A 24,144-nucleotide genomic window follows, 5' to 3' on the forward strand; every position below is an offset into this window, starting at 1 on the left:
ACCGATATACGTGGGTATGTGCATCTTCGATATATCTAAAACGTGTTTGTATGAATTTCACCACGAATATATGGCACCGCTGTTTCGCGATAAATGCAAAATTATGTATACCGATACTGATAGCCTCATATATCATGTAAAGTGTGACGACGTATATAAAATTATAAAACGCGATATCGATAGATTTGGTACGAGCGATTACTCTGTCGACAATCCATATCGTATTCCACTCGCAAATAAAAAAGTTCCAGGTTTTATGAAAGACGAGAACAGCGGTGCCATCATGACTGAATTCGTCGGGCTTAGAGCGAAAATGTACGCTTTACGTGTGCACGGAAAGAAGGATACGAAAAAGGCAGAGGGTGTCAAAAGTAACGTTGTGGCAAGATCCATAATGTTTGATGATTACACGCGATGCTTAAACGACGCTATTGAAATGACGCGCAGACAATCGTGCATCAGATCGAAATTGCACGAGGTATATACGATATCGGAAACAAAAATCGCTCTAAGTCCGCATGATGATAAGCGGTATATCGTATCAGGTTCTACCGACACGCTGCCATGGGGACATTACCGGTGTAAATAAAACGTATCTTGTATGAATAATAATAATATTGAATATGTATAACATGTATAAAATGTATAATATATGTAATATATCATATGTAATATATAATATGTAAATATATTTGTAAAGGATATTTAATATATTTTAATATATAATATATAATTTATATAATGTATAATTTTTATAATGTATAATTTATAATTTTATAATACATTATCTTTATGAATCCACGAATTGTGTGATTTGTCAAGTCCCAACCATTTCACATAAACCTCGTTTCCCCTTTTGCGCTTCACTTTTTCAACGAGATACACATCGGGATTAGCGACGCGTTCGTATTCATAGAAACCTCCAGCTATGAGCTCACCGCGGAAATCCTCCAGTAGGTACGTCACTGGATTAGTTTGCTGCAATTCAATAATTTTAAAGACCTCCGTGGTCCAATTCGGTGTAAAACCTTTTTCAAATATTGTCTTGAATTTGTTATGCGTACCGCATCGCCCACTTTGAATTTTGCGGGACCCGCTATCTTTGTCGCACTATACACCGTGCCCAGGTGTCTTTTGGCGATCGCGGGAGTTACGTCAGCGGGTCGCATGCCGATAGTGCGATGCTTACGCGCATTGTAATCCGACACGAGACGCAGCAGCATTTCGATCCATTTATTCAGTTTCCGTGTATGTAAACTGTTTCCACATGTCATTCTTCAATGTACGATTGAATCGTTCGACGACCGATGCCTTCATTACGGAATACGTAGAATAATGATTGATGTTATGCTTCTTCAAGAGTTTCTGCACATCCGAGTTGTAAAATTCCTTTCCTTTGTCAGTCTGCAAATTTTTCGGACATCTTTGGTCATCTCGAATTATCTTTGCAATTACCCGCGTCGCGTCGTTCTTGACTTTGAGCGGCATGGCCCATGCATGCTTACTCAGCACGTCGATGACAGTGAGAATGTAGTGATAACCTATGTTGAAGCGCGTATTGGAGATGCAAAGATCTCTCTACGCGCTCCTAGTAGCGGCCGGTAGAAGCTTCGCTAGTCAGACACCTTAAGGTGCCTTTTCACGAGCTGCTGAAACTGGCCATTCCAGCGACAAAAAAGGTCATGTGAAAACTATTGTCGCAGAATTGTTACAGTGACAACTTTTTACATGAAATAGGGGTAGAAGGATTAAAATTAAAAATTGAGTGACTGATTTCGTGAATGTTTTTCACGAAAGTGTCATCCACTATGAGTTCTGAAGAACCACTCGATCGTAACGGACGCGTTTTGGATCGAGTCACCGAGTGCTCATTTTTGTATATTTTTCAAAGTGAGTCCACACAACGCGGCAGCACTATCAAATAGCGTCACATAGCGTTTGAACGTTTGACGCTTGTAGTTGAAACTGTTTAAACTACAAAATTTCAACCGCTAAAATAAGAGCGACAGATCACGACAGGTCTGTCGCTTCAATTGTTTATTTTAGCAGCACGTGAAAATGTACCTTTATACGTGCTATAATGGAAAATAATAAAGTAAAATCAAAAAGAAATACTACATAATGTTTTGTGACACAATACCATAATTATAAACAGAAGGTCTATAAGGAGAATGTAAAATGTGTATAGGAGAATGTAAAATAGTTTATTTCTTCGATCGGTGCTAATAAATTTTCAAGATATCGATACTTTAGTTGTTGCAGAGATTTTGAATAAACGTATACGTTTTCGAAGCGTACGCCGTTCGGGTTCTCCAACAAACTTATCAGTACATTCGTCTTGCCGCAATTCGACGGGCCGCAAATGATTGCGAGAATAGAACTCGGTAGCATGTTGCCATGCTTGCGCATCTCTTATTGGTTTGCACTTTACCGTCAAGATTCGTTACCTTGATAGTTTGCGACTGGCGCACAAACCGCATATTTTCTCGTTCCTCAGGAAACTGGAAACAATGTCGCGAGTGGGTCTATTTATAGAGTCACGTAGAGCGTAATTGCTCAGTAATCAAAATGTTTCTCATCGTGTCGAATGATTTAACCTCTAAAGAATTGGAATATATATCGAAAATTGTTCTAATGCGAGAGTTTGAGAATTGTATAGATCTGCTATGGGATAGACTACCTGAGCATATACGAGTCGATTCGGAGGTACAACAACACCGTCGGTGTCTGAAGTATTACAATTTGCCGAGTCAGCAAACGCATATCGACGATCCAGTGCCGTTGATAAAGAATTGTAGCGAATGCCGTCGAGAGGCAGAGGTTTGTTAAATAAAGCGATAAACGCGCTTCCTTTCGAACTGCACATTCCCGGTTAACAGTTTTGTGGACCGGGGACGCGTTCGGAGAAACGATTAGCTAGAGGCGACCTAGGTATTAATCTATTGGACACGGCGTGTCGCGAACACGATATAGCGTGTTCGCACAGCAACAATCTCACTGAACGGCCGCGGCTGATAATATACTTGCTGAAAAGGCGCAGAAACGCATTACCGCGAGAGATTCGTCTCTCAAAGAAAGAGCCGCCGCCACAGCTGTTTGGGCGACTATGAAGGCTAAAACAAAGATGGGTATGGGCTTGAAAAGGCCTAGGAAGAGAAAGAGGATACTTCTGATAGCGAAACGCGGTGGTATCCTGCCTGTTCTTCCGCTGCTGGGCGTCCTCGGGTCGTTGGTTGGTGGAGCGGCGGGAGTCGCCAAGGCTGTAAATGATAGCAGAGCAGCGAAGCGTCAGCTGGAAAAAATGCAACGTCATAATCGCGTCATGGAAGGTCACGGTGTTTATCTCGCTCCCTACAAGCGTGGACGAGGAGTAGTAAAAAGAAAAAAAACGATGAGACGTTAAAAATACCAACGGGTGTAACTACCAACATGCAACTGCTACAACTTGCAAAACGTATGCGCATTTCGTATTTCAGAGATATCTTTATGCGTACGACATTACCGGTGGAAGGAGTACGTCGAAACGAGAGCGGTATCGTCAATCTAGACAACGCTGAGGGACCCGGTACGCATTGGGTAGACATTTACATTTGAGACGATTGAAGAAATTATCGAATCAAATAAAGAGTCTAATTCAACAGATATTTGTAACTCAAATGTAAAAGATAATCTATCTAAATCGTAGAAATCTCTAAAAAGGAAAAGGACTGAAATTGTTATTCTGAAATGTTATTGAAATTCCTTTACTGTTTAATACGATATGCTCAATTAAATATTTTATTCGAGATGGAATTTTTTTTTGGGGAATTTGACAATTTTTCAGCATATAATTCTATTAGCTCCTCTTCTTCGGAATCGTCATCAGACTCGATAGCACTCAAGAAGAACGTTTTATATAATGTAATAGCACCTATTGTACAATTTTCCATTGTACTTTTTAACTAAAAATTAATAATATTAAATAAATTAATAGAATTATGTTGCTTTTATTTTGAATAATTCTCTCTTAATAAAATTTATGCATGTATTTATTACTTGCTTTTTTACATTAATATATTGTTATATAGAATCAGTAATGTAAATAAAAAAATGTATATAATCACTTACCAAGTTCAAACTATTCTTTTATATCATCTATAAAATATATTATTATCTATCAAATATTTATATTATTATCTATTAAACTATTCTTCATATTATTATCTTTATATGTATTAAAGTTCAAACTATTCTTTATAATTTATATTATTCTATTTATCACAGTTAAATACGGAAGTGCTAAAATGGCGTGAGACATAATAATAACCTCAAATCATATCATCATATGGTTCTTATAGGTTGCGTAGGCATAAATAGGCTTCTCTGCGCATGTCGGACGAAATTGACCGCAGTCTCGAGTGCGGCAAAAAGTTGTAGTCTGGGTGTTTTTCTAAACCTATTCTGAACGCGCGCGCGCGATCTGGGTGAAACGTCTGGACGAAACATCCGGTCAAATCGAACGCTTTTAGGTAAAAAGTTGTCGTCCGGGCGTTTATTCTGAACGCACCCCAGTGGGGGCCGGACCGCGCCCGGAGGGCGGAGGGATCGCGCCCGACAGACCTCGCGACGAGGGAGGACCGCGCGCGTTAGCTTACCGCGTTCGGAGATCCCCGCGCCTGGCGGCTATTGACCCCGCGGCGGACCCCGCAATTCTTTCCGCGCAAATTTCCCACTACGTCAGCACCTGTGACGTTATTTTCCTCCCCGTCATCCCTCTGCGACGTCACCTTCCCCTTCCGTGACGTCATACCCCTCGACACCCCCTCCCCTCCCGTGACGTCATGCCCCTCCCCTCCCGTGATGTCATACCCATCAACGTCATACCCCTCGCCCTGTGACGTCATTCCCCTCCCCTCCCGTGATGTCATACCCCTCTCGCCTTGTGACGTCATCCCCTCCCCGTGACGTCATACCCCCAAAACAAGGTGACCAATACATGTTCCCCTCCGAACCAAACAATTTCTTCCTTAGACATTTTCGCGTATCATTAACGGTAACAGAGACATTACCTTGTAACAGAGTTACTGGGACACCCTGTATATATCTATAAGAGTGGGTGCTGCTGGTCAAAAAACCATTTGGGCCAGTTTCACCAACGTCAATTACTTAATCGAATGTGAAATTGACCAATCACATTTGCTGTTTAATAGAACCATCTTTAAAAACCTACATAATATTATCCTTATTTACTTAATTCTAATGACATATATCATTTGTATAAAAGATTTGATATCAATAGTCGGCGCCAAGTTATTCTACCTTATTACTTACTTAATTTTAATGACATTTATCATTTATATAAAAGATTTGATATCAATAGTCGGCGCCAAGTTATTCTACCTTATTACTTACTTAATTTTAATGACATTCATCATTTGTATACAAGATTTGATATCAATAGTCGGCGCCAAGTTTAATTCTACCAAATTAAAAAATAAAACACAAGTGGTACCTTGAATCTTTAAGAACCCATATAGTACTATTACTTAAATTCTACTAAATTAAAAAGTAAAACCCATGTGGTACTATCTTTATCTTCATACAATGAAACCTAAGTATATGCCTTTGTATTCTTATTAAAAGATCTTCCTATTCGAAACCAAGTGATTTAATTCTTCTTTAAAAAAATTATATCACAATTAATTTAAAAACAAAATAAAAAAAATTTATTCAAATAGAAGAATTTTTATGTAAAAACACTTTGCGCTACTAGAGGGAATAAGAAAAACAATGAAAACTATCTATAAAAGCTATAATATTATTATTTAAATTTAATTATTTAAATTGTGTTTTACTTTTTAATTTGGTAGAATTTAACTTGGCGCCGACTGTTGATATCAAATCTTTTATACAAATGATAAATGTCATTAAAATTCAGTAAGTAATAAGGTAGAATAACTTAGCGCCGACTATTGATATCAAATCTTTTATACAAATGATACATGTCTGTATGAATCTCGCGCTAAATGTTACCGATCAGACTCGATCGCATTCGTATAGTTCATGCGTGGCGCTGGCGTACTGTAACGAAGAGAGTAGGGAGAGTAGTAGAGTAATGTGTAAGCAACCGGCAACAACGGATCGTTGCAATCTTTCACACGAATAAAGAGATTTTCAAAAGCACACAACGTGACTTTTTTCCGTACATCAACACGGGATTCACGGTAAATTGGTCCTTCGAGCCGGATATACACTTGTTGGCCGCACGAGCTAACTGTCGTCGCATTCAATTAGACAACGTTCAAGAGGGTAAGCATCGAGGATTGTGGAAGCACATCACACTACTTCTTCATCGCGATATTGGGAATTCTTGAGCATCGATAACCACTAACGATCTCAAGTAAAAGTCGAGAAAGCTTGAGACGGCATACTGTCCATACACATCCGTCGACGTCTCTCAGGTGAGATCGAGGATTGGGTTCCGGTAAGGAGAATCGCCATTTTCTCTTTTGCAACAAAGACTGCCATATTGTCAGGCGACGCTAACGGCCATTTTTTTTTTATTCTGCGACGAGAACTGCCATCGTTCGCTTTGGCCGAGAATCATCAACAGGCTCACGACACTACATAAACGCTATCGTCACATCATATCGCTGCAGTCGGTAATTTTGTGTACGATATCAAGGTTGGTAATTTCGCGATACAATGTCGAGTTTAGATTCGTTGAAACGTGAGCGAACGACGCTCAAAGCACGCGCGACTAGATTTAAGACATTTGTCGACAATTATGCACACAGTCTTGAGAATAGGTTACTGTTAGAAGCGAAACTTGAGAAATACAATGAGCTGTGGAGTAAGTATTAAAAGATCGCAATTCAAACGAAAATCGACGAACTTCTTCCTGAAGCCAACTACGCGGAACGGGAAAGGTTCGAAGAGCTGTTCTTCATAGTGCAAGCTGCGGCTCGATCGAAGCTAGCGCAAAATACTAACAACACGACAAACAACCAAGTAGCTGTACAAAACGTGAACGTAAATCAAACACCAGTGCGATTGCCCGTGATTTCTTTGCCGACCTTTAGTAGAAATTATGAGCAGTGGCAGCAATTCTATGATACGTTCCAAGCACTAGTACACAACAACGTTCAATTAGATTCAATTCAAAAGTTTCATTATCTGAAATCTGCACTGTCAGATTCGGCTGCTCAAGTTATACATTCATTGCAAACAACTAACGAAAACTATCCTATTGCACTTGAATTATTAACTAAGCGATTTCAAAATTTACGGTTAACTATACATTATCACGTTAAAGAACTGTTCGATATCCCTCCAATTCCAAAAGAGTCGGCAGAGATGTTACGAGCATTATCAGATGACTTTCAAAAACATTTACGAGTGTTGCAGCAACTAAAAGAACCTGTCGACAAATGGGATACTCTCATAATTTATCTAGTTACGAGAAAATTGGATCCCACGACAAAGAAGGAATGGGAGCTGAAGGTGGCTCAGGAAAAATTGTCAACTATTAAACAACTTATGGGATTTCTTGACACACGCTGTCAGTTCCTTGAATTTCTTCACCCGGCGCACGGAAAGGTTTCTACGCAGAAGCCAAATCAGGTCAAAGCAAACAAGAATCAAGGTACAAGTCTTGCGCACGTGGTGGCAGGTGAAGCAGTCGAGTGTGCTCTCTGTAAGCAGGCACATCGAATATTTGCATGTAAAATTTTTAAAGAATTGTCATTAGAGTCACGGCGTAACGAAGTGCGGAGATTAAATCTGTGTTACAATTGCCTAGCACCGAATCGCACAGTACAAAACTGCACTTCTCGCACGTGCAGGCACTGCTCAAAGAAACATCACACACTGCTTCACGCGGACGAACGAGTCAATAACTCCAACAAAGGCTCAACTGTGTCAAGCGATTCGTCCGAGAAATCAAGCAACGCGAATAAGCAAGCATGCGAAAAATCGGTTGCAACTTCTGTAACTATGAAATCAAGTTGTCTTAATCAAGTCAACCCGGAAATTCTTTTGTCGACAGCGATGGTGTACATTCGGGATGATGAAGGTAGATGGCACAAGGCACGCGCTTTATTGGATAACAGGTCGCAATCTTTCATTACTAAAGCTTTGTGTCAACGATTGAAACTTAATGTTAATAAAAGTATAAAACATATGATATCATGTCTTAATGTGTCTGAAACATCAATTGTTGAAACGACTCAGACTAGTATAGCATCTACGAAGACGACATACGAAACAGACGTTAACTTACTCATCGTCAATCAGATCACACGATCCATTCCTACTAAAACTATTAGTATCAAATCCGTGAGTCTTCCTCAATGCCTAAATTTGGCAGATCCAACGTTTTATAAACCACAAACTGTTGACTTATTATTGGGAGCAACGATCTTCTGGGACGTTCTCGAAACCGAAAGGATCCAGTTGGGAGCTAAACAACCCATGTTGCAGTCAACGAAGCTGGGCTGGATATTATGTGGACAAGTCGGATCATCAAACGTTTCGCAATTTCACAACAGGTTAGTAATTTGTGGACTTGTTCGAAACGATGAACTTAACGCACAAGTGGAAAAATTCTGGCGCATAGAAGACATGCCAGAAACAAAGATTTTCTCCAAAGAAGAAGCTAAGTGTGAAGAACTTTTCCAAAACGAACATAAAAGAACTGCCGACGGTGGGTTTGAGGTAGCATTGCCGTTTCGCGAAGATCCACGCATCCTGGGAGAGTCGAAAACCAGTGCACTCAAGCGACTGCATCATTTAGAACGCAAATTTAAAAGAGATCCTCAACTGCAGGAGAGATACGTCAAGTTTATAGACGAGTACATTAAGCTTGGTCACATGTCAGCAGTGCCGGACACAGAGACCACAGGAGTAAACTATCTTCCACACCATGCAGTCCTCAAGAAGGAATCAGTATCGACGAAACTTCGAGTAGTGTTCGACGCTTCCTGTCCCACTACATCCGGAAAATCGTTGAACGATTGTTTGATGGTAGGACCTACCATTCAGCCGGAGTTGTTTGAAATTTTGTTGCGGTTTCGACAACATCCTTACGTTCTAATCGGTGACATCGTTAAGATGTATCGACAAATTATGATTAAACCAGACCATCGACGATACCAATGCATATTATGGAGAGCACATCCAGCAGATTCTGTATCAACGTTTAGCCTAAACACGGTTACTTATGGAACTGCTTCAGCACCTTTCTCAGCTATACGTTCGTTGCAACAATTGTCTTTCGAATATGAGGCAAGTCATCCTCGTGCCGCTGCGGTTATCAGTCGCGACTTCTATGTTGATGACATGATCACTGGAGACTCATCAATGCTGCTGGTCAAAAAACCATTTGGGCCAGTTTCACCAACGTCAATTACTTAATCGACTGTGAAACTGACCAATCACATTTGCTGTTTAGTAGAACCATCTTTAAAAACCTACGTGATATTATCCTTATTTACTTAATTCTAATGACATTTATCATTTGTATACAAGATTTGATATCAACAATCGGCGCCAAGTTAAATTCTACCAAATTAAAAAGTAAAACACATGTGGTACCTTTAATCTTTAAGAACCCATATATAGTACTATTACTTAAATTCTACTAAATCAAAAAGTAAAACCCATGTGGTACTATCTTTATCTGCATACAATGAAACCTAAGTATATGCCTTTGTATTCTTATTAAAAGATCTTCCAATTCGAAACCAAGTGATTTAATTCTTCTTTAAAAAAATTATATCATAATTAATTTAAAAACAAAATGAAAAAAATTTATTTAAATAGAAAAATTTTTTATGTAAAAACACTTCGCGCTGCTAGTTGTCGATCTCGATGTAATAAAATACAATAATAAAGATAAGAAACATTTTCACGAGAATTAAAGTATTTAGTGTGTATAAAAAATTACAGATTCGAACTTTGCGTCGCGATATCTCCGCTCGTAGGGCACGTAGAAAAAAATGAAAGCAATTTTATCATACAATTTTAGTATTTACTATCGATAGAGCGTATGTAGAACTTGATCGGTTCAGCCGTTACTGAGATCTGATCATCTCGACCCCGAAAAATTCTCAGTTTCGCGTAAAGGAGGCACGGCAGTGTCGCGCGCTTGGCTTAGCGCCGAGACACTACCGTGTCTCCAGATTAATTTAATGGAGTGAATGTATTCACACCAAAACAAAAAATGAAAAGATTCACTCTTATTTTTTAAGTGAAATCGTTAACGCTCTAAACTTCACTCCAATTTGAAGTGCAAAAATCGCGTCAATTCGCGTCTAATCAGTGTAGCGACGTACGTGTGAAGCAAACGACGAACGTGTGAGAGAGAAGTCTTGTGAGGACACTCGAGCGGGTCGGACGTGTTTCGCCCCGTCTCCCAGTGACATTGAAGAAATCGAAGAACAATGAAATTGCAACAACTAATTTTTCAAAAAATTGCCATTGCAAACACTTATGGACTAATGTTATTGCAAACACTTATATGGACTAATGTATTTTTATAATAAAGACTATATATGTATGTATATGTATATATGAAGTATTTTTATAATAAAGATGTATTTTTATAATAAAGATTATATATATATATATATGAAGTAACTCGAGAGCATCAAATTATTTAATGAAATATTCTCTTTCATTATATATACTGAAATTTACTTGCATTAACTATCGATCAATTTTTATCTTGATATACGGTTTTCGCCCCTCCTCACCAATCTGCGCGCATAGTCTGTATATCGTTCGGCATTTACACTGTGAAGTAAAATGCGGGAATCAATCTGAATATCGGCCGAAAATTGCAAGTAAGTTCCACCACTGTCTCATAACCTATCGAATTCTCACTCTAGTAGAATATTAAAATCCTCACTCCATTCGAGAGAACCAAAGACATAGAGAATGGACTGCACGATCCGTGTGTCAAAATGATCGACAGGGATGAGAGAAAGGGACCGTGGAAGACGGCCATCTCCCTCTCATTCTCTCTTCCATTACACCATCGAATGGAAAAAGATAGAGATGGCCGTCTTCCACGGAACCCTCTCTTCATTTTCGTCGACACATTTTGATACTACTTAGATACGGGATCACGCAGTACATTCTCTATGTCTTTGGAGAGAACTGTGTCACTCTTTTTAGAGTTAAAGAATCAATTCAATGAAGAGTGAGAAATTTCACTCGTTCGAAAACCAAAATTTCACTCCATTTCGATTGGCGGTATTTTCATGAATACTTGGAGTGACTTTTCGATCCAAAAGAGTGAGATGTCATTCCAAGAAATTTAGAGAACTATTCCCTCGCATTGTGTCTTGGGCTTTACCTGTTCGCCGTTCGGCGCCCTCGCGGTCTCGTCGGTCTCGCAATCGTCCGATCAGGCGGAAACCTCGCGCTCTCACGGCTGTGTCACCCTCGCTTCTCTCAGAATCCTCGCGCGTGATCCTCCACGTCGCGGTCCTCGCGATACATGGCCGTCCTCTCGCGTCTGTCTCTGATACGCCGTCGTCTCGTGTTACGCCTCGAAACTCAACCCGCTCGCCTCTGCCTCTAACTCGATTACGTCTTACCTCGACGGAGTCTCCTCTGCGACTATCTGAACGCTCACGCTTCCTCGCCGACGGTCACCCCATCGCACAACCGGTTGACTCGGTCACGCGAAACGTTCCGACTACCAAGAATCGGTCTTTCCCTCTATCGACACGCACGCTACCGTTTCGTTCGGTCTCTTCACGCCTCTTCCGCGCTCCCAGTAACACGTACGTGTGCGCTCAGTACGAGTGTGTAACGCCGCGCGCCGAACGCCGAGGGAGAGCATTTCTGCCGGTGCGTGTACACGTAGACCTCGATACCCGCTGTCTACTTCACCAGTCAGTTGTTCATAACCAACGACTACTATTAGTTAACAATTTAATTGTTCATGATCGCGCGGTTAGAAATCAGTGTAACTTGGTATGCACACAGGTCTCGGTACCCGGCGCCAATTTCACCGGTCAGTTTCCCGTAATCACCGACTCTTGTTGGATAACAAATTAATTGTTTACAATCCCACGGTTAGAAATTGATAATACTCGATATGCAAATGGAACCCATCGACTAGTGTCGATCGCACCGATCAATTTTCTGCGATCAGCCAAATCCCTCGTCAACAAACTGTCAACTCTGAACTGAACCGTTGCATCTCACTCATACTTTACACGTAAACTCGTTGCCTACGATTAGTATTCACCGTTGATCCAGCCTCGCCACGTCGCGTTTAGTCGCCCTCGCGTTCACACCTGTTGCGCGTTATCCGATTGCCTCTTCAGTCACTTTCACCGACTCTCGTTCTGTCCCTGTCGTCTGACTCTACATCCGTGTTTGCTACTGACATTATCTATCTCGCGCCTTGCTTTCATGCGTAATCAATCGATCCACCTGCGGTCCATCGCCACTTACTCCAGAAAGAAAGAAACACCCGTGTTCCCGACTCGGAATCACGAAATACTCGCGGTCTACACCCTCTGATCCACGCTCGACCTGGTCCACTGCGCTCTCACTCTCGCGTTTTTGTACGACTTTAATTACCGATGTATGGCTTACGCAATACCCTACAAACTAATGAAAATCTACTTACTCGATCTATCCTATGTGATCTTACGTCTACGGCTTACTTTCTAATGGCACTCGGCTATATACACGGCTATCTACATCGCTATTCGTCGCTCCGGCTCAGTGCTATGCGCCAGGCGACGGAGAGTCGCGGCCAGGGCGGGTGAAACTCGCCCTACGCAGTATCATTTAATATGGTATACGTAGCAAAAATAAGATTAATTAAAAAAAATTTTTAATTGTTAATAACTTTTTAACGAAAGACGAGTGACGGCTAAAACCTGTTGAAGGTTACTCAGGGTCATGACCTTGACAACATATGTTAAGGTCAAGGTCACTGGAAGAGGCTCCCCTAAAGGGAATATTTACCAACTGTAATTCTGTTAAAATAATTTTGCGGTAAATCTTTAAATTAGGGGACCCTCCCAATGACCCTGACCTTGACATATGTTGTCAAGGACATGACCCTGAGTAACTTCCAACAGATTTTAGCCGTCGCTCGTCCTTCGTTAAAAAGTTATAAACAAAAGAAGGTTTTAAAAATAATGTATCATTTCTGCCATATATGTATAACAACAAGTACTATTTTAAAATAATGAAAAAGAAAAAAGGCTACGAGCCAAAAAATTTGTTAAAATATACAATTGTTTGTAAATAAAAAATATCGTTTGATTAAAATTACGTACTTTAATTATAATAGAATAACAAACGTTTCGACCTCTATTAGATCATTATCAATGTTACAAGATCGCAAGTTGTTAACAACTGTTCGAGATTATAGAATTATATAATTACAAAAAACATAAAAAATATAAAAATATATATACATATACAGGGTGTCCGAGACCACCCGTCCATCCCTTTTATCTCGAAAGCAGAGCATTTTAGAAAGAAACGTTTCAGACAAAAGTTATGGGGTTCTAAATGATCTATTCAGTGATCAGATCAGTATGACCTTGGGTGGCGTCACCAAGGTCAGAGCAATGTCACTTTGAATTTTTTAAATGGAACCCCCTATTTTTTATCGCATATTCTTGTAGCACACCTCGAGTGCTTTCCAAAACACTATAATAAAATGTTTTTTCATAAAGTACTTTTCGAGTTATAAGGCTTGAAAGTTACAGTATTGACGGCATTAGCATTTCCCAAAAAGTACCAGGTGTAGAGGTTACTTAATCGGATTTAATCTCGTGTATACGTGAGTGCATACTTGCGTCAGAATTACATAGTATACAATGTTCTTATTTCTATTTGTTAACTGAACTGATTATGTTTGATGCTCAATCAGGTCCAGATAAACTGCATGCATTTTCCCGTGCTTAGCATTAACCAGGATGAACGACATGGACGTGACGAGAATTTCATCCCATTGGGGTGCTTGATTCGCGTGAGTCCCCTTGCCTCTCACGTTCGGGGTGCTTGATTCGCGTGAGTCCCCTTGCCTCTCACGTTCGGGGTGCTTGATTCGCGTGAGTCCCCTTGCCTCTCACGTTCGGGGTGCTTGATTCGCGTGAGTCCCCTTGCCTCTCACGTTCGGGAATGAATGAGTGTGTATTTGGCTAAGCGATTAAATGTTCGAAGTGAGCACCATTCTCTGCAATGCAAACATGTACTCTATTTTGAAAGGAATGGATTGCTCGAAGAATTTCTTCAGCACTCAAGGATCGAATTGCTTCACTTATTCTACGAATCATATCGTTCCTCGTAGTCGGACGTTCATGATAGACCAAGTCTTTTATCCTTCCCCAAAAATAATAATCAAGAATGGTAAGGTCTGGTGATCGGGGTGGATAATTGATCGGACCGTATTTGCCTATCCACTTGTCGGGAAACATAACATTTAATGCTGCACGAGCAACTCTCGATGTATGCGACGGACATGCATCTTGTTGGAACCACATGTCCAGGCGCAATTGCAGAGGAAGATTTTCTAGTAAAACAGGAAGATCTGTCTCTATCAAGGCGGAATATCTCTCACCGTTTAGATTTTCGTCAAAGAAAACAGGACCTACGATTTCACTTCCAATAATACCGCACCAAACATTGACTTTCCAAAGGATTTGATGATCAATTTCTCTCAACCAGTGAGGATTATTTCGGGCCCAAAAACGGGAATTCCAAGTATTGACAGATCCATCACTTTTAAATGTGCATTCGTCAGAAAATAAAATTTTTAAGTGGAAATCACGTGGTTGCTGTCTTATCCAGTTGCAAAATGTAAGTCTCTGTTGAAAATCGTTGCAATTCAACGATTGATGAACAGACATTCTGTAAGCATGAAACTTGTTACTTCTTAAAATGTTCCAAATAGTGTCATGATTAACACCAGAATCTCGTTCTCGGCGTCTTAAGGAATCATGAGGGTTCAATTCTGTCGATGCAAGAATTTCCGCTGTTCTTTCGTCCCTAACTGGACGGCGGATCTGTTTATCTTTGTTATGATCAGGCTGAACGATACCTTTAGTTTTGATTCGTTTAGCCAAACGGTAAAAAACTTTCCGCGAGTGAGGAATCCGATTAGGATAACGTTCTCGCCACAATCTTTCAGCTGCAGCGAAAGTACCTCGACACTCACCTAAAATTAGCAGCATATCATATGCTTCTTCATTGGAATAGGACATGGCTAGATAAACCCAGACTAATAAAAAGTGTCGAATTTTTTTTTCGCTATTGATTGTTATTGAAGAACCAGTTGAGAAGCTTAAGGTCACTCGTCAAAAATAGGGAGTTCCATTAAAAAAATTCAAAGTGGCATTGGCGCGAATCCACTTGCCTCTCACATTCTTTTTTCACGATGTATGTATACAGTGCGATATTGAGAATGCCGAACGTTTTTGTTTTTGTATAATGAGATACACGGAGCAATTTACATGAGTGACGCTGCTGTGACTCAACACGACTCCGTGTATCTCATTATACAAAAACAAAAACGTTCGGCATTCTCAATATCGCACTGTATACATACATCGTGAAAAAAGAATGTGAGAGGCAAGTGGATTCGCGCCAATGCCACTTTGAATTTTTTTAATGGAACTCCCTATTTTTGACGAGTGACCTTAAGCTTCTCAACTGGTTCTTCAATAACAATCAATAGCGAAAAAAAAATTCGACACTTTTTATTAGTCTGGGTTTATCTAGCCATGTCCTATTCCAATGAAGAAGCATATGATATGCTGCTAATTTTAGGTGAGTGTCGAGGTACTTTCGCTGCAGCTGAAAGATTGTGGCGAGAACGTTATCCTAATCGGATTCCTCACTCGCGGAAAGTTTTTTACCGTTTGGCTAAACGAATCAAAACTAAAGGTATCGTTCAGCCTGATCATAACAAAGATAAACAGATCCGCCGTCCAGTTAGGGACGAAAGAACAGCGGAAATTCTTGCATCGACAGAATTGAACCCTCATGATTCCTTAAGACGCCGAGAACGAGATTCTGGTGTTAATCATGACACTATTTGGAACATTTTAAGAAGTAACAAGTTTCATGCTTACAGAATGTCTGTTCATCAATCGTTGAATTGCAACGATTTTCAACAGAGACTTACATTTTGCAACTGGATAAGACAGCAACCACGTGATTTCCACTTAAAAATTTTATTTTCTGACGAATGCACATTTAAAAGTGATGGATCTGTCAATACTTGGAATTCCCGTTTTTGGGCCCGAAATAATCCTCACTGGTTGAGAGAAATTGATCATCAAATCCTTTGGAAAGTCAATGTTTGGTGCGGTATTATTGGAAGTGAAATCGTAGGTCCTGTTTTCTTTGACGAAAATCTAAACGGTGAGAGATATTCCGCCTTGATAGAGACAGATCTTCCTGTTTTACTAGAAAATCTTCCTCTGCAATTGCGCCTGGACATGTGGTTCCAACAAGATGCATGTCCGTCGCATACATCGAGAGTTGCTCGTGCAGCATTAAATGTTATGTTTCCCGACAAGTGGATAGGCAAATACGGTCCGATCAATTATCCACCCCGATCACCAGACCTTACCATTCTTGATTATTATTTTTGGGGAAGGATAAAAGACTTGGTCTATCATGAACGTCCGACTACGAGGAACGATATGATTCGTAGAATAAGTGAAGCAATTCGATCCTTGAGTGCTGAAGAAATTCTTCGAGCAATCCATTCCTTTCAAAATAGAGTACATGTTTGCATTGCAGAGAATGGTGCTCACTTCGAACATTTAATCGCTTAGCCAAATACACACTCATTCATTCCCGAACGTGAGAGGCAAGGGGACTCACGCGAATCAAGCACCCCGAACGTGAGAGGCAAGGGGACTCACGCGAATCAAGCACCCCGAACGTGAGAGGCAAGGGGACTCACGCGAATCAAGCACCCCGAACGTGAGAGGCAAGGGGACTCACGCGAATCAAGCACCCCGAACGTGAGAGGCAAGGGGACTCACGCGAATCAAGCACCCCAATGGGATGAAATTCTCGTCACGTCCATGTCGTTCATCCTGGTTAATGCTAAGCACGGGAAAATGCATGCAGTTTATCTGGACCTGATTGAGCATCAAACATAATCAGTTCAGTTAACAAATAGAAATAAGAACATTGTATACTATGTAATTCTGACGCAAGTATGCACTCACGTATACACGAGATTAAATCCGATTAAGTAACCTCTACACCTGGTACTTTTTGGGAAATGCTAATGCCGTCAATACTGTAACTTTCAAGCCTTATAACTCGAAAAGTACTTTATGAAAAAACATTTTATTATAGTGTTTTGGAAAGCACTCGAGGTGTGCTACAAGAATATGCGATAAAAAATAGGGGGTTCCATTTAAAAAATTCAAAGTGACATTGCTCTGACCTTGGTGACGCCACCCAAGGTCATACTGATCTGATCACTGAATAGATCATTTAGAACCCCATAACTTTTGTCTGAAACGTTTCTTTCTAAAATGCTCTGCTTTCGAGATAAAAGGGATGGACGGGTGGTCTCGGACACCCTGTATATATATATATATATATATACATATGTATATAAAAGTAGGTGTGCATTCTCACTCGTATAGTTGAAGTTATATTCATTTCGGCAAACCAGTAAGAACAATGTAATTCGTCTAGTTATACATGTAGTTTGTGAAAGCGTGTAATTGTTTCTGTCAAAAACACAACGTAATTTGAAAAAAGAGTCAATTAATAATGCAATAAATAAAATGAATATAATGTAAAAAGATATAAAGATATAAAGAGAACTTAGTAGAAAATAAAATTGAATAAATAAGATTAAAATACCTTATAAAATTGTATCAATGTACGTAAGTAAGAAAAATTACATTAGTAATAAGAGAGAGAGAAAGAGGATCTGTAGTACTATTTTAGTATCTCCCCCTGTTTAGAAACGTTAAACTTTCCACGCAAAGTGAGTCTACTCTCCCCTCCCTCCACCTATAAGAAGGCGTACGACTTCCACACGGTTTCAATTTTCCAAGCGAAGCAAGAGAACTCTCACCCCACCTTTTCCTCTGCGAAGGAGTTCGCACCTACCATGTCGTTTTATGTCTTAAAATTAAATGTCGTTACTGTTAAAAATAACCTAAGCTAACTCATTTATTGGTGTGAGGTAGCTCTCGCTTCGCGTAGAAAGTCGAAATCCACGTGCAACAGTATAGGCATCTCATTTTCCATGCGAATACACTTCATGATTGTACTGCTATCTCACATTAACAAATGAGTTGTATTAGGTTATTTTAAATAACCTAAAGGGAGCCCCGCAGAGGGGGGCGGAACCTACTATATCCACGCATACACTTTACAACATAAAACGATATGGTAGTTGCGAACTCCTTTGCAAGGTAGAGGTAGGGTTGAAATAAAAAATAGTCACGATATACAGGGTGTCTAGTAAAAAGACGATTTCCTTTTAAGGGGAGATTCTTGAGATAATTTTAAGACGAAAATTCTAATACCAAAATGTTGAGGCTATAATAACTTTTGAATTATAAGCGTTTAAAATTAACGAATCATATCGTCTAAAGTTGGCGCGCTCAGGAGCGGCACAACGCAAAATACTAAACGCGAAAGCTGACTCTTATTGGAATTAAATTAAATTAATATCCGCTCAAATAAATTTCCAAATTAAATTTAATATACCTCCCAGGTCAAGAACACATTGAGCTTATACTAGATGTTAGAAATATATATAAATTTATTATAATACCGGTATATGTGGACAGCTTCGACTTTACAAAGTCCTCAACAGCCGCAACCGAATACTTTAAAATTAATTTAGTATGTTGCGAAGAATATCACAAGTTGGCGTTTCGTCCCGGCTTCCACTACTGGACTCATCAGTAAGGTAATGTAGTGGGAGCCTACCTTAGACGCCTGTTTTAGTTCTTAAATCGAGATTCTATATATACAGATATGCGCGTATTTCAGCACTTGATAATTAAGGGGAGTTTATTTCAAATTATTATAGTTGCGTTTTAAAGACCGGCTGTGTTCGGCGCGCAATTTGGGGGATCCTTTCAACGTCTATTACTTAAAATATTGCGAAGAATATTACTACGTCGACTCGCCAGCAGAGATCTATGGATATTCGTAAAGTTTCTCGCAAGTGCTGAAATACGCGCATATCTGTATATATAGAATCTCGATTTAAGAACTAAAACAGGCGTCTAAGGTAGGCTCCCACTACATTACCTTACTGATGAGTCCAGTAGTGGAAGCCGGGGCGAAACGCCAACTTGTGATATTCTTCGCAACATACTCTTATTGGAAGTTGTTTTGCATATCTGCTCATAATTTCACAACTTTCTTTACGTGTGAAAGATATACAAATAATTATAATTGTTTATAATTAATGATTTTATAATATTCATACAAGTTCCTTGTTCCTTCTTTATTATTTTAATAAAGATTATTTTAATAAAATATTTAAAGTGTATTTGAATAATGCATTTATATTAAGAAATATCAATAGAATAAAATTTTATATTCATATATGTAATCTCATAAAATCAATATTGACAAAAGAAGTGATAAATTTTCGCGTTTAGTACTTTGCGTTATGCCGTTCCTGAGCGGCGCCAACTTTAGACGATATGATTCGTTAATTTTAAACGCTTATAATTCAAAAGTTATTATAGCCTCAACATTTTGGTATTAGAATTTTCGTCTTAAAATTATCTCAAGAATTTTCCCTTAAAAGGAAATCGTCTCTTTACTGGACACCCTGTATAGCGAATATACTCGTATATACTGACTTAGAAGACAGAATAGAATGACTACTTTGCGAGTATTTGCACGTTCTCTAAACGTGTATCTTTATAAACTGTACGGACGATGGGGACTAGGGGAAGGGGTTAGAGTCGCTCCGCGTGGAAAATCAAAACATGTGTGCAAAATAGTAGTTAATATTGTATATACAGCAGAAATAAGACGTTATTTTTGAAACTTTCTTTTGTTCATAACTTTTTAACGAAGAGCGAGCGACGGCTAGAACCTGTTGAAGGTTACTCAGGGTCATGTCCTTGACAACATAGGTCAAGGTCATTGAGGGGTCCCCTAATCTAAAAATTTACCAAATATTTTTTGCATAATTACAATTAAGATCAAAGCAATGTAAAGCTTCTATATATAAACTGTGTTTCAAAGACTTGTTTCAAAGTTTTATTCTCAAATATTTATTGAAACCTGTAAGATCAATTTAAAAGTAAATTACGTTGCGGTCTAAATTCAAACTGTCTCGTTTGTAGGAGCTCTTGCAGCTTCTCGGTATAAATGAATTTCTGCCACATAACTCCATATACTTCCTGAGTAAGTCTATCTGCAATATCCAGAAAGAGATATGCGCCAATGTGATATTTCTATTCTGCGGTTTCGATAAGGAACAGCTTAATATGGTGAGTATTCTGCAAGTATCGATATGAAACCGATGTCCATCTTGGTTTTCTATCGTCATAATTTCACCCACGTGATCACAATTTATCTGGTTTTTAGACTTTGCTGCCTACATATTTGAGTCACAGTCCAGCTGGTACCTCGATTAAAACAGTAATACACTTGAACCAGGAAGTTAATTCCGGGAAGTTTTGCAAATATGATTACGGTCGCACGAAAAATTTACAGATCTACAACACACCCAAACCGCCGGATTATAATCTCGCGAACATCACCACACCGTTTGCGTTGTTCTACTCCGAAAATGACCCAATAAGCACCATTCCGGTAGGTATATGCAAATAAATGCATTTAAATCAATAAAATACATATTGAAGATTAATATGTTTTTGTTTATACAAATATATATATTTATATCACAAAAGAATGTAAAAATGCTCATAAAATTGTTTTTTTAAGGACGTAAAAAAACTTATCAGTCTATTACCTAATATAGTGGATGAATATAAAGTGCCATTTCCTAAATTCAACCATTTGGATTTCATACTTGCCATAGATGCACCTCAGCTTGTGTACAATAGATTACTGAAGGTCATGAAAATGGGATGAATATTGATAATTAAGAAGTTACAATTGTAAATTTCAATAAAAACGTTTTAATGTTAATCAAAACTCATAATTAATTACATTTATGGCTTGTTTCTATACAAAATCAGCTAAAAATTCTACAAATATGAAAATAAAATTCTTGTTATTTTTATTTGCAAATTGGATAATTATTGCGAAAAGGTTAAACTTCGTCGACGAACTTAACCTTGATATATTTTATCAAAGTCATAACCTTGAATAATCTGCAACAGGTTTTAGCCGATGGTCATTATTCGTTGAAAATTTATTAACATATAAAGTTGACAATATAAATGTATATGTCTAATTTCTTTCTTCTTAAAATAAAGCAGACAAATTCTGTGCTTGAAAACGCTTATTCTTTGCTTTAAAGCACAAATTCTGACTTTCACTCCATCTCCCCCTACTTCGGAACATATGACTTCCGATATGAAGCGACTTCCATCCTACCTTCCTTCCACGCACTGCTTTGAATCGTACAACTTTCCACGCGAAGCGACTTCTACCTCATCTCCTCCCTGCTTCGGGGCATACTGGACAAAGGAGTATAATGTAGACCTTGCTTCGCGTGGAAAGTCGTGTCTTGAAGCAAAGGGAAGACAGGTTGGATCTCACTTCGCATAAAAAGCGATTGTAATCAGATAAAAACTGATATATTATATTTTTCATACTTATTTTATTAATAATTTTATTTTATTAATAATTTTTTAACAACCACCAGCTAAAATCTGTTGGAGGTTACTCAGAATAGTGACCTTAACAACATATGAGTATATCAAGATTCTACTATCTTTACAAACCCATGTGGTACTATTCTTACTAAATTCTACTAAATTAAACAGTAAAACCCATGTAGTTCTTACTACGTAAAAAAACTAAAAAATTTACCTTTTTAAAAAAGGTAGAAAATGCGGTAAGAGTGCGAGCTTCTGACAAAAAACCGTTTGGGTCAGTTTCACCAACGCCAATTACTTAATCGGCTGTAGAACCGACTAATTATATTTGCTGTTTAGTAGACCATGATGTAAACTTGATGATTCTAGTCTTTAAGGGATTATATACACTCGTGTTGCTCGAAAAAATGCATTTTTTTTTATTGCATATTCTTTAAGTACATAGACTCGAGAAAATTCTCACCAAATTTTGCAACGATCAGAACATTAGTTTCGAAGATATAGCTATTTATAGCGCACTACCTGCGACGTTGCCGTTGTCTCTTGCCACAAGAAACGGAAGAATGGCTCAAAGACAGCAACAAATCAATGTTTTGGAGGCTGCAGAGAATGCAGATGGGGTACAATATGGTCCCAGAATCGACAACTCGATGTAAGTTTAAATAAATTAATTTTCAACATGAAAGAAGCTAAGTTGAAACTAACGTGATTATCTCGAAATTGTGTTTTTTCGAAAATGCCTTTGCGGTGGACACGATTACTAAAAAACTATCAAATTCGATCAATGCGAAATTTGAACCACTTATTTATTATGATAATAGCTAGTAGATGAACGAAGGATTTTCAGTTCAATCAAAAACTTTTTTTTTACGGCAAAAAATTTGAAAATTTAACACCTTGAAAAATGAACTTTTTGTTTAAACAGTCGCCATTTTTTTAATAATTGAAATCCTTCGTTCATCTACTAGATAATACAATATACTAACAAAATCTTTTTACATTTTGATTTCAGATGATCCGTTCTAGAGTAATCTTGTCCACGGCAAGTGATGCTGAAAACTGTTTCTCAAAAGAAAGGCACAATTTATTCGCTGGTTGATAGAGTTTTTTTACTTTCCGACTTGAATTTTCATACAAAAAATCTGAAATTTATCATTAACATTTTATTAAATAATGACTATCATTTATCCTTTATTTTTGACACAATCAATCATCGATTAAAACACCTGAACAAAAATATAAATAAGAATAATCTAAATCATGATACCAATAATAGTGATGATGACAAAAGAACGACTCCCTGGCTGACTGTACCATTTATTCCTTCAAAAACAGAAAAATTTAAACGTTTTAATAATAATGACATCAGAGTATCGTTCCATAGTCCTAATAAAATGCGAAAATATATTAAGGTTCAGAAAGATATACGTCCACATACTTCTAGAAACAATGTAGTGTATAAAATACAGTGCAACGATTGTGATGCTTCGTATGTTGGACAGACGAGCAGACAATTGAAAACTAGAATTACTGAACATCGTAATCACATTAGACATAACACTTCTACCCGTTCTGTTATAACTGAGCATAGACTTAAGTATGGTCATGATTTTCAAAAACATAAAAATCTTGGATGAAGAACCTTGTTATAGAAAACGCTTAATATCTGAAATGCTTCATATTAAAAGACAAAAAAATAGTCTTAACTTACAAACAGATACTGAAGGTCTTCATGACGCGTATGTACCCATTATAAATAAAGTTTGACTTTATAATTGTTGTTCTTGCTCAGTCTACATCTGTCTCTTAACAAGAGGTTATATACACTCGTGTTGGTCGAAAAAATGCATTTTTTTTTTATTGCATATTCTTTAAGTATATAGTCTCGAGAAAATTCTCACCAAATTTTGCAACGATCGGAGCATTAGTTTCGAAGATATAGCTATTTATAGCGCACTACCTGCGACGTTGCCGTTGTGTCTTGCCACAAGAAACGGAAGAATGGCTCGAAGACAGCAACAAATCGATATTCTGGAGGCTGCAGAGGATGCAGAAGATGTACAATATGGTCCCGGAATCGACAACTCGATGTAAGTTTAAATAAATTAATTTTAAACATGAAAGAAGCTAAGTTGAAACTAACGTGATTATCTCGAAATTGTGTTTTTTCGAAAATGCCTTTGCGGTGGACACGATTACTAAAAAAAACTATCAATCCAATCAATGCGAAATTTGAACCACTTATTTATTATGATAATAGTTAGTAGATGAACGAAGGATTTTCAGTTTAATTAAAAACTTTTTTTTTACGGCAAAAAACTTGAAAATTTAACACCTTGAAAAATGAAATTTTTGTTTAAACCGTCGCCATTTT

General features: G+C 38.4%; 2 protein-coding genes across 2 annotated transcripts; one reads left to right on the forward strand and one right to left on the reverse strand.

The window, feature by feature from the left end:
* Positions 1–774: 774 nt before the first annotated feature.
* Positions 775–1,223, reverse strand: LOC108780548 (uncharacterized). The gene is made up of 2 exons (XM_018548304.1): positions 1,065–1,223; positions 775–978 (listed from the first exon to the last, which is right to left on the reverse strand). The coding sequence occupies exons 1-2, from the start codon at positions 1,221–1,223 to the stop codon at positions 775–777; spliced, it is 363 nt and encodes a 120-aa protein (XP_018403806.1).
* A 5,461-nt stretch (positions 1,224–6,684) lies between these two features.
* On the forward strand, positions 6,685–13,598 carry LOC108780549 (hypothetical protein). The gene is made up of 3 exons (XM_018548305.1): positions 6,685–6,832; positions 6,887–9,344; positions 13,541–13,598. Exons 1-3 carry the CDS (start codon positions 6,685–6,687, stop codon positions 13,596–13,598), a joined length of 2,664 nt encoding a protein of 887 aa, XP_018403807.1.
* The last annotated feature ends 10,546 nt before the right edge of the window (positions 13,599–24,144 follow it).

This window comes from Cyphomyrmex costatus, unplaced genomic scaffold (genome assembly GCF_001594065.2).
Source record: "Cyphomyrmex costatus isolate MS0001 unplaced genomic scaffold, Ccosl1.0 scaffold719, whole genome shotgun sequence".
Lineage (NCBI taxonomy): Eukaryota > Metazoa > Arthropoda > Insecta > Hymenoptera > Formicidae > Cyphomyrmex > Cyphomyrmex costatus.

What these genes read in the sequence shown, in the direction of transcription:
- LOC108780548 (XM_018548304.1), bottom strand. Translation starts at nt 1,223, where the DNA reads ATGCTGCTGCGTCTCGTGTCGGATTACAATGCGCGTAAGCATCGCACT. An exon ending in AATTCAAAGTGGGCGATGCG is followed by an intron (nt 979 to 1,064) that starts GTACGCATAACA and finishes ATTGAATTGCAG; the next exon opens with CAAACTAATCCAGTGACGTA.
- LOC108780549 (XM_018548305.1), top strand. Translation starts at nt 6,685, where the DNA reads ATGTCGAGTTTAGATTCGTTGAAACGTGAGCGAACGACGCTCAAAGCA. An exon ending in GAAATACAATGAGCTGTGGA is followed by an intron (nt 6,833 to 6,886) that starts GTAAGTATTAAA and finishes TTCTTCCTGAAG; the next exon opens with CCAACTACGCGGAACGGGAA. An exon ending in ACTGGAGACTCATCAATGCT is followed by an intron (nt 9,345 to 13,540) that starts GCTGGTCAAAAA and finishes TGATCTATTCAG; the next exon opens with TGATCAGATCAGTATGACCT.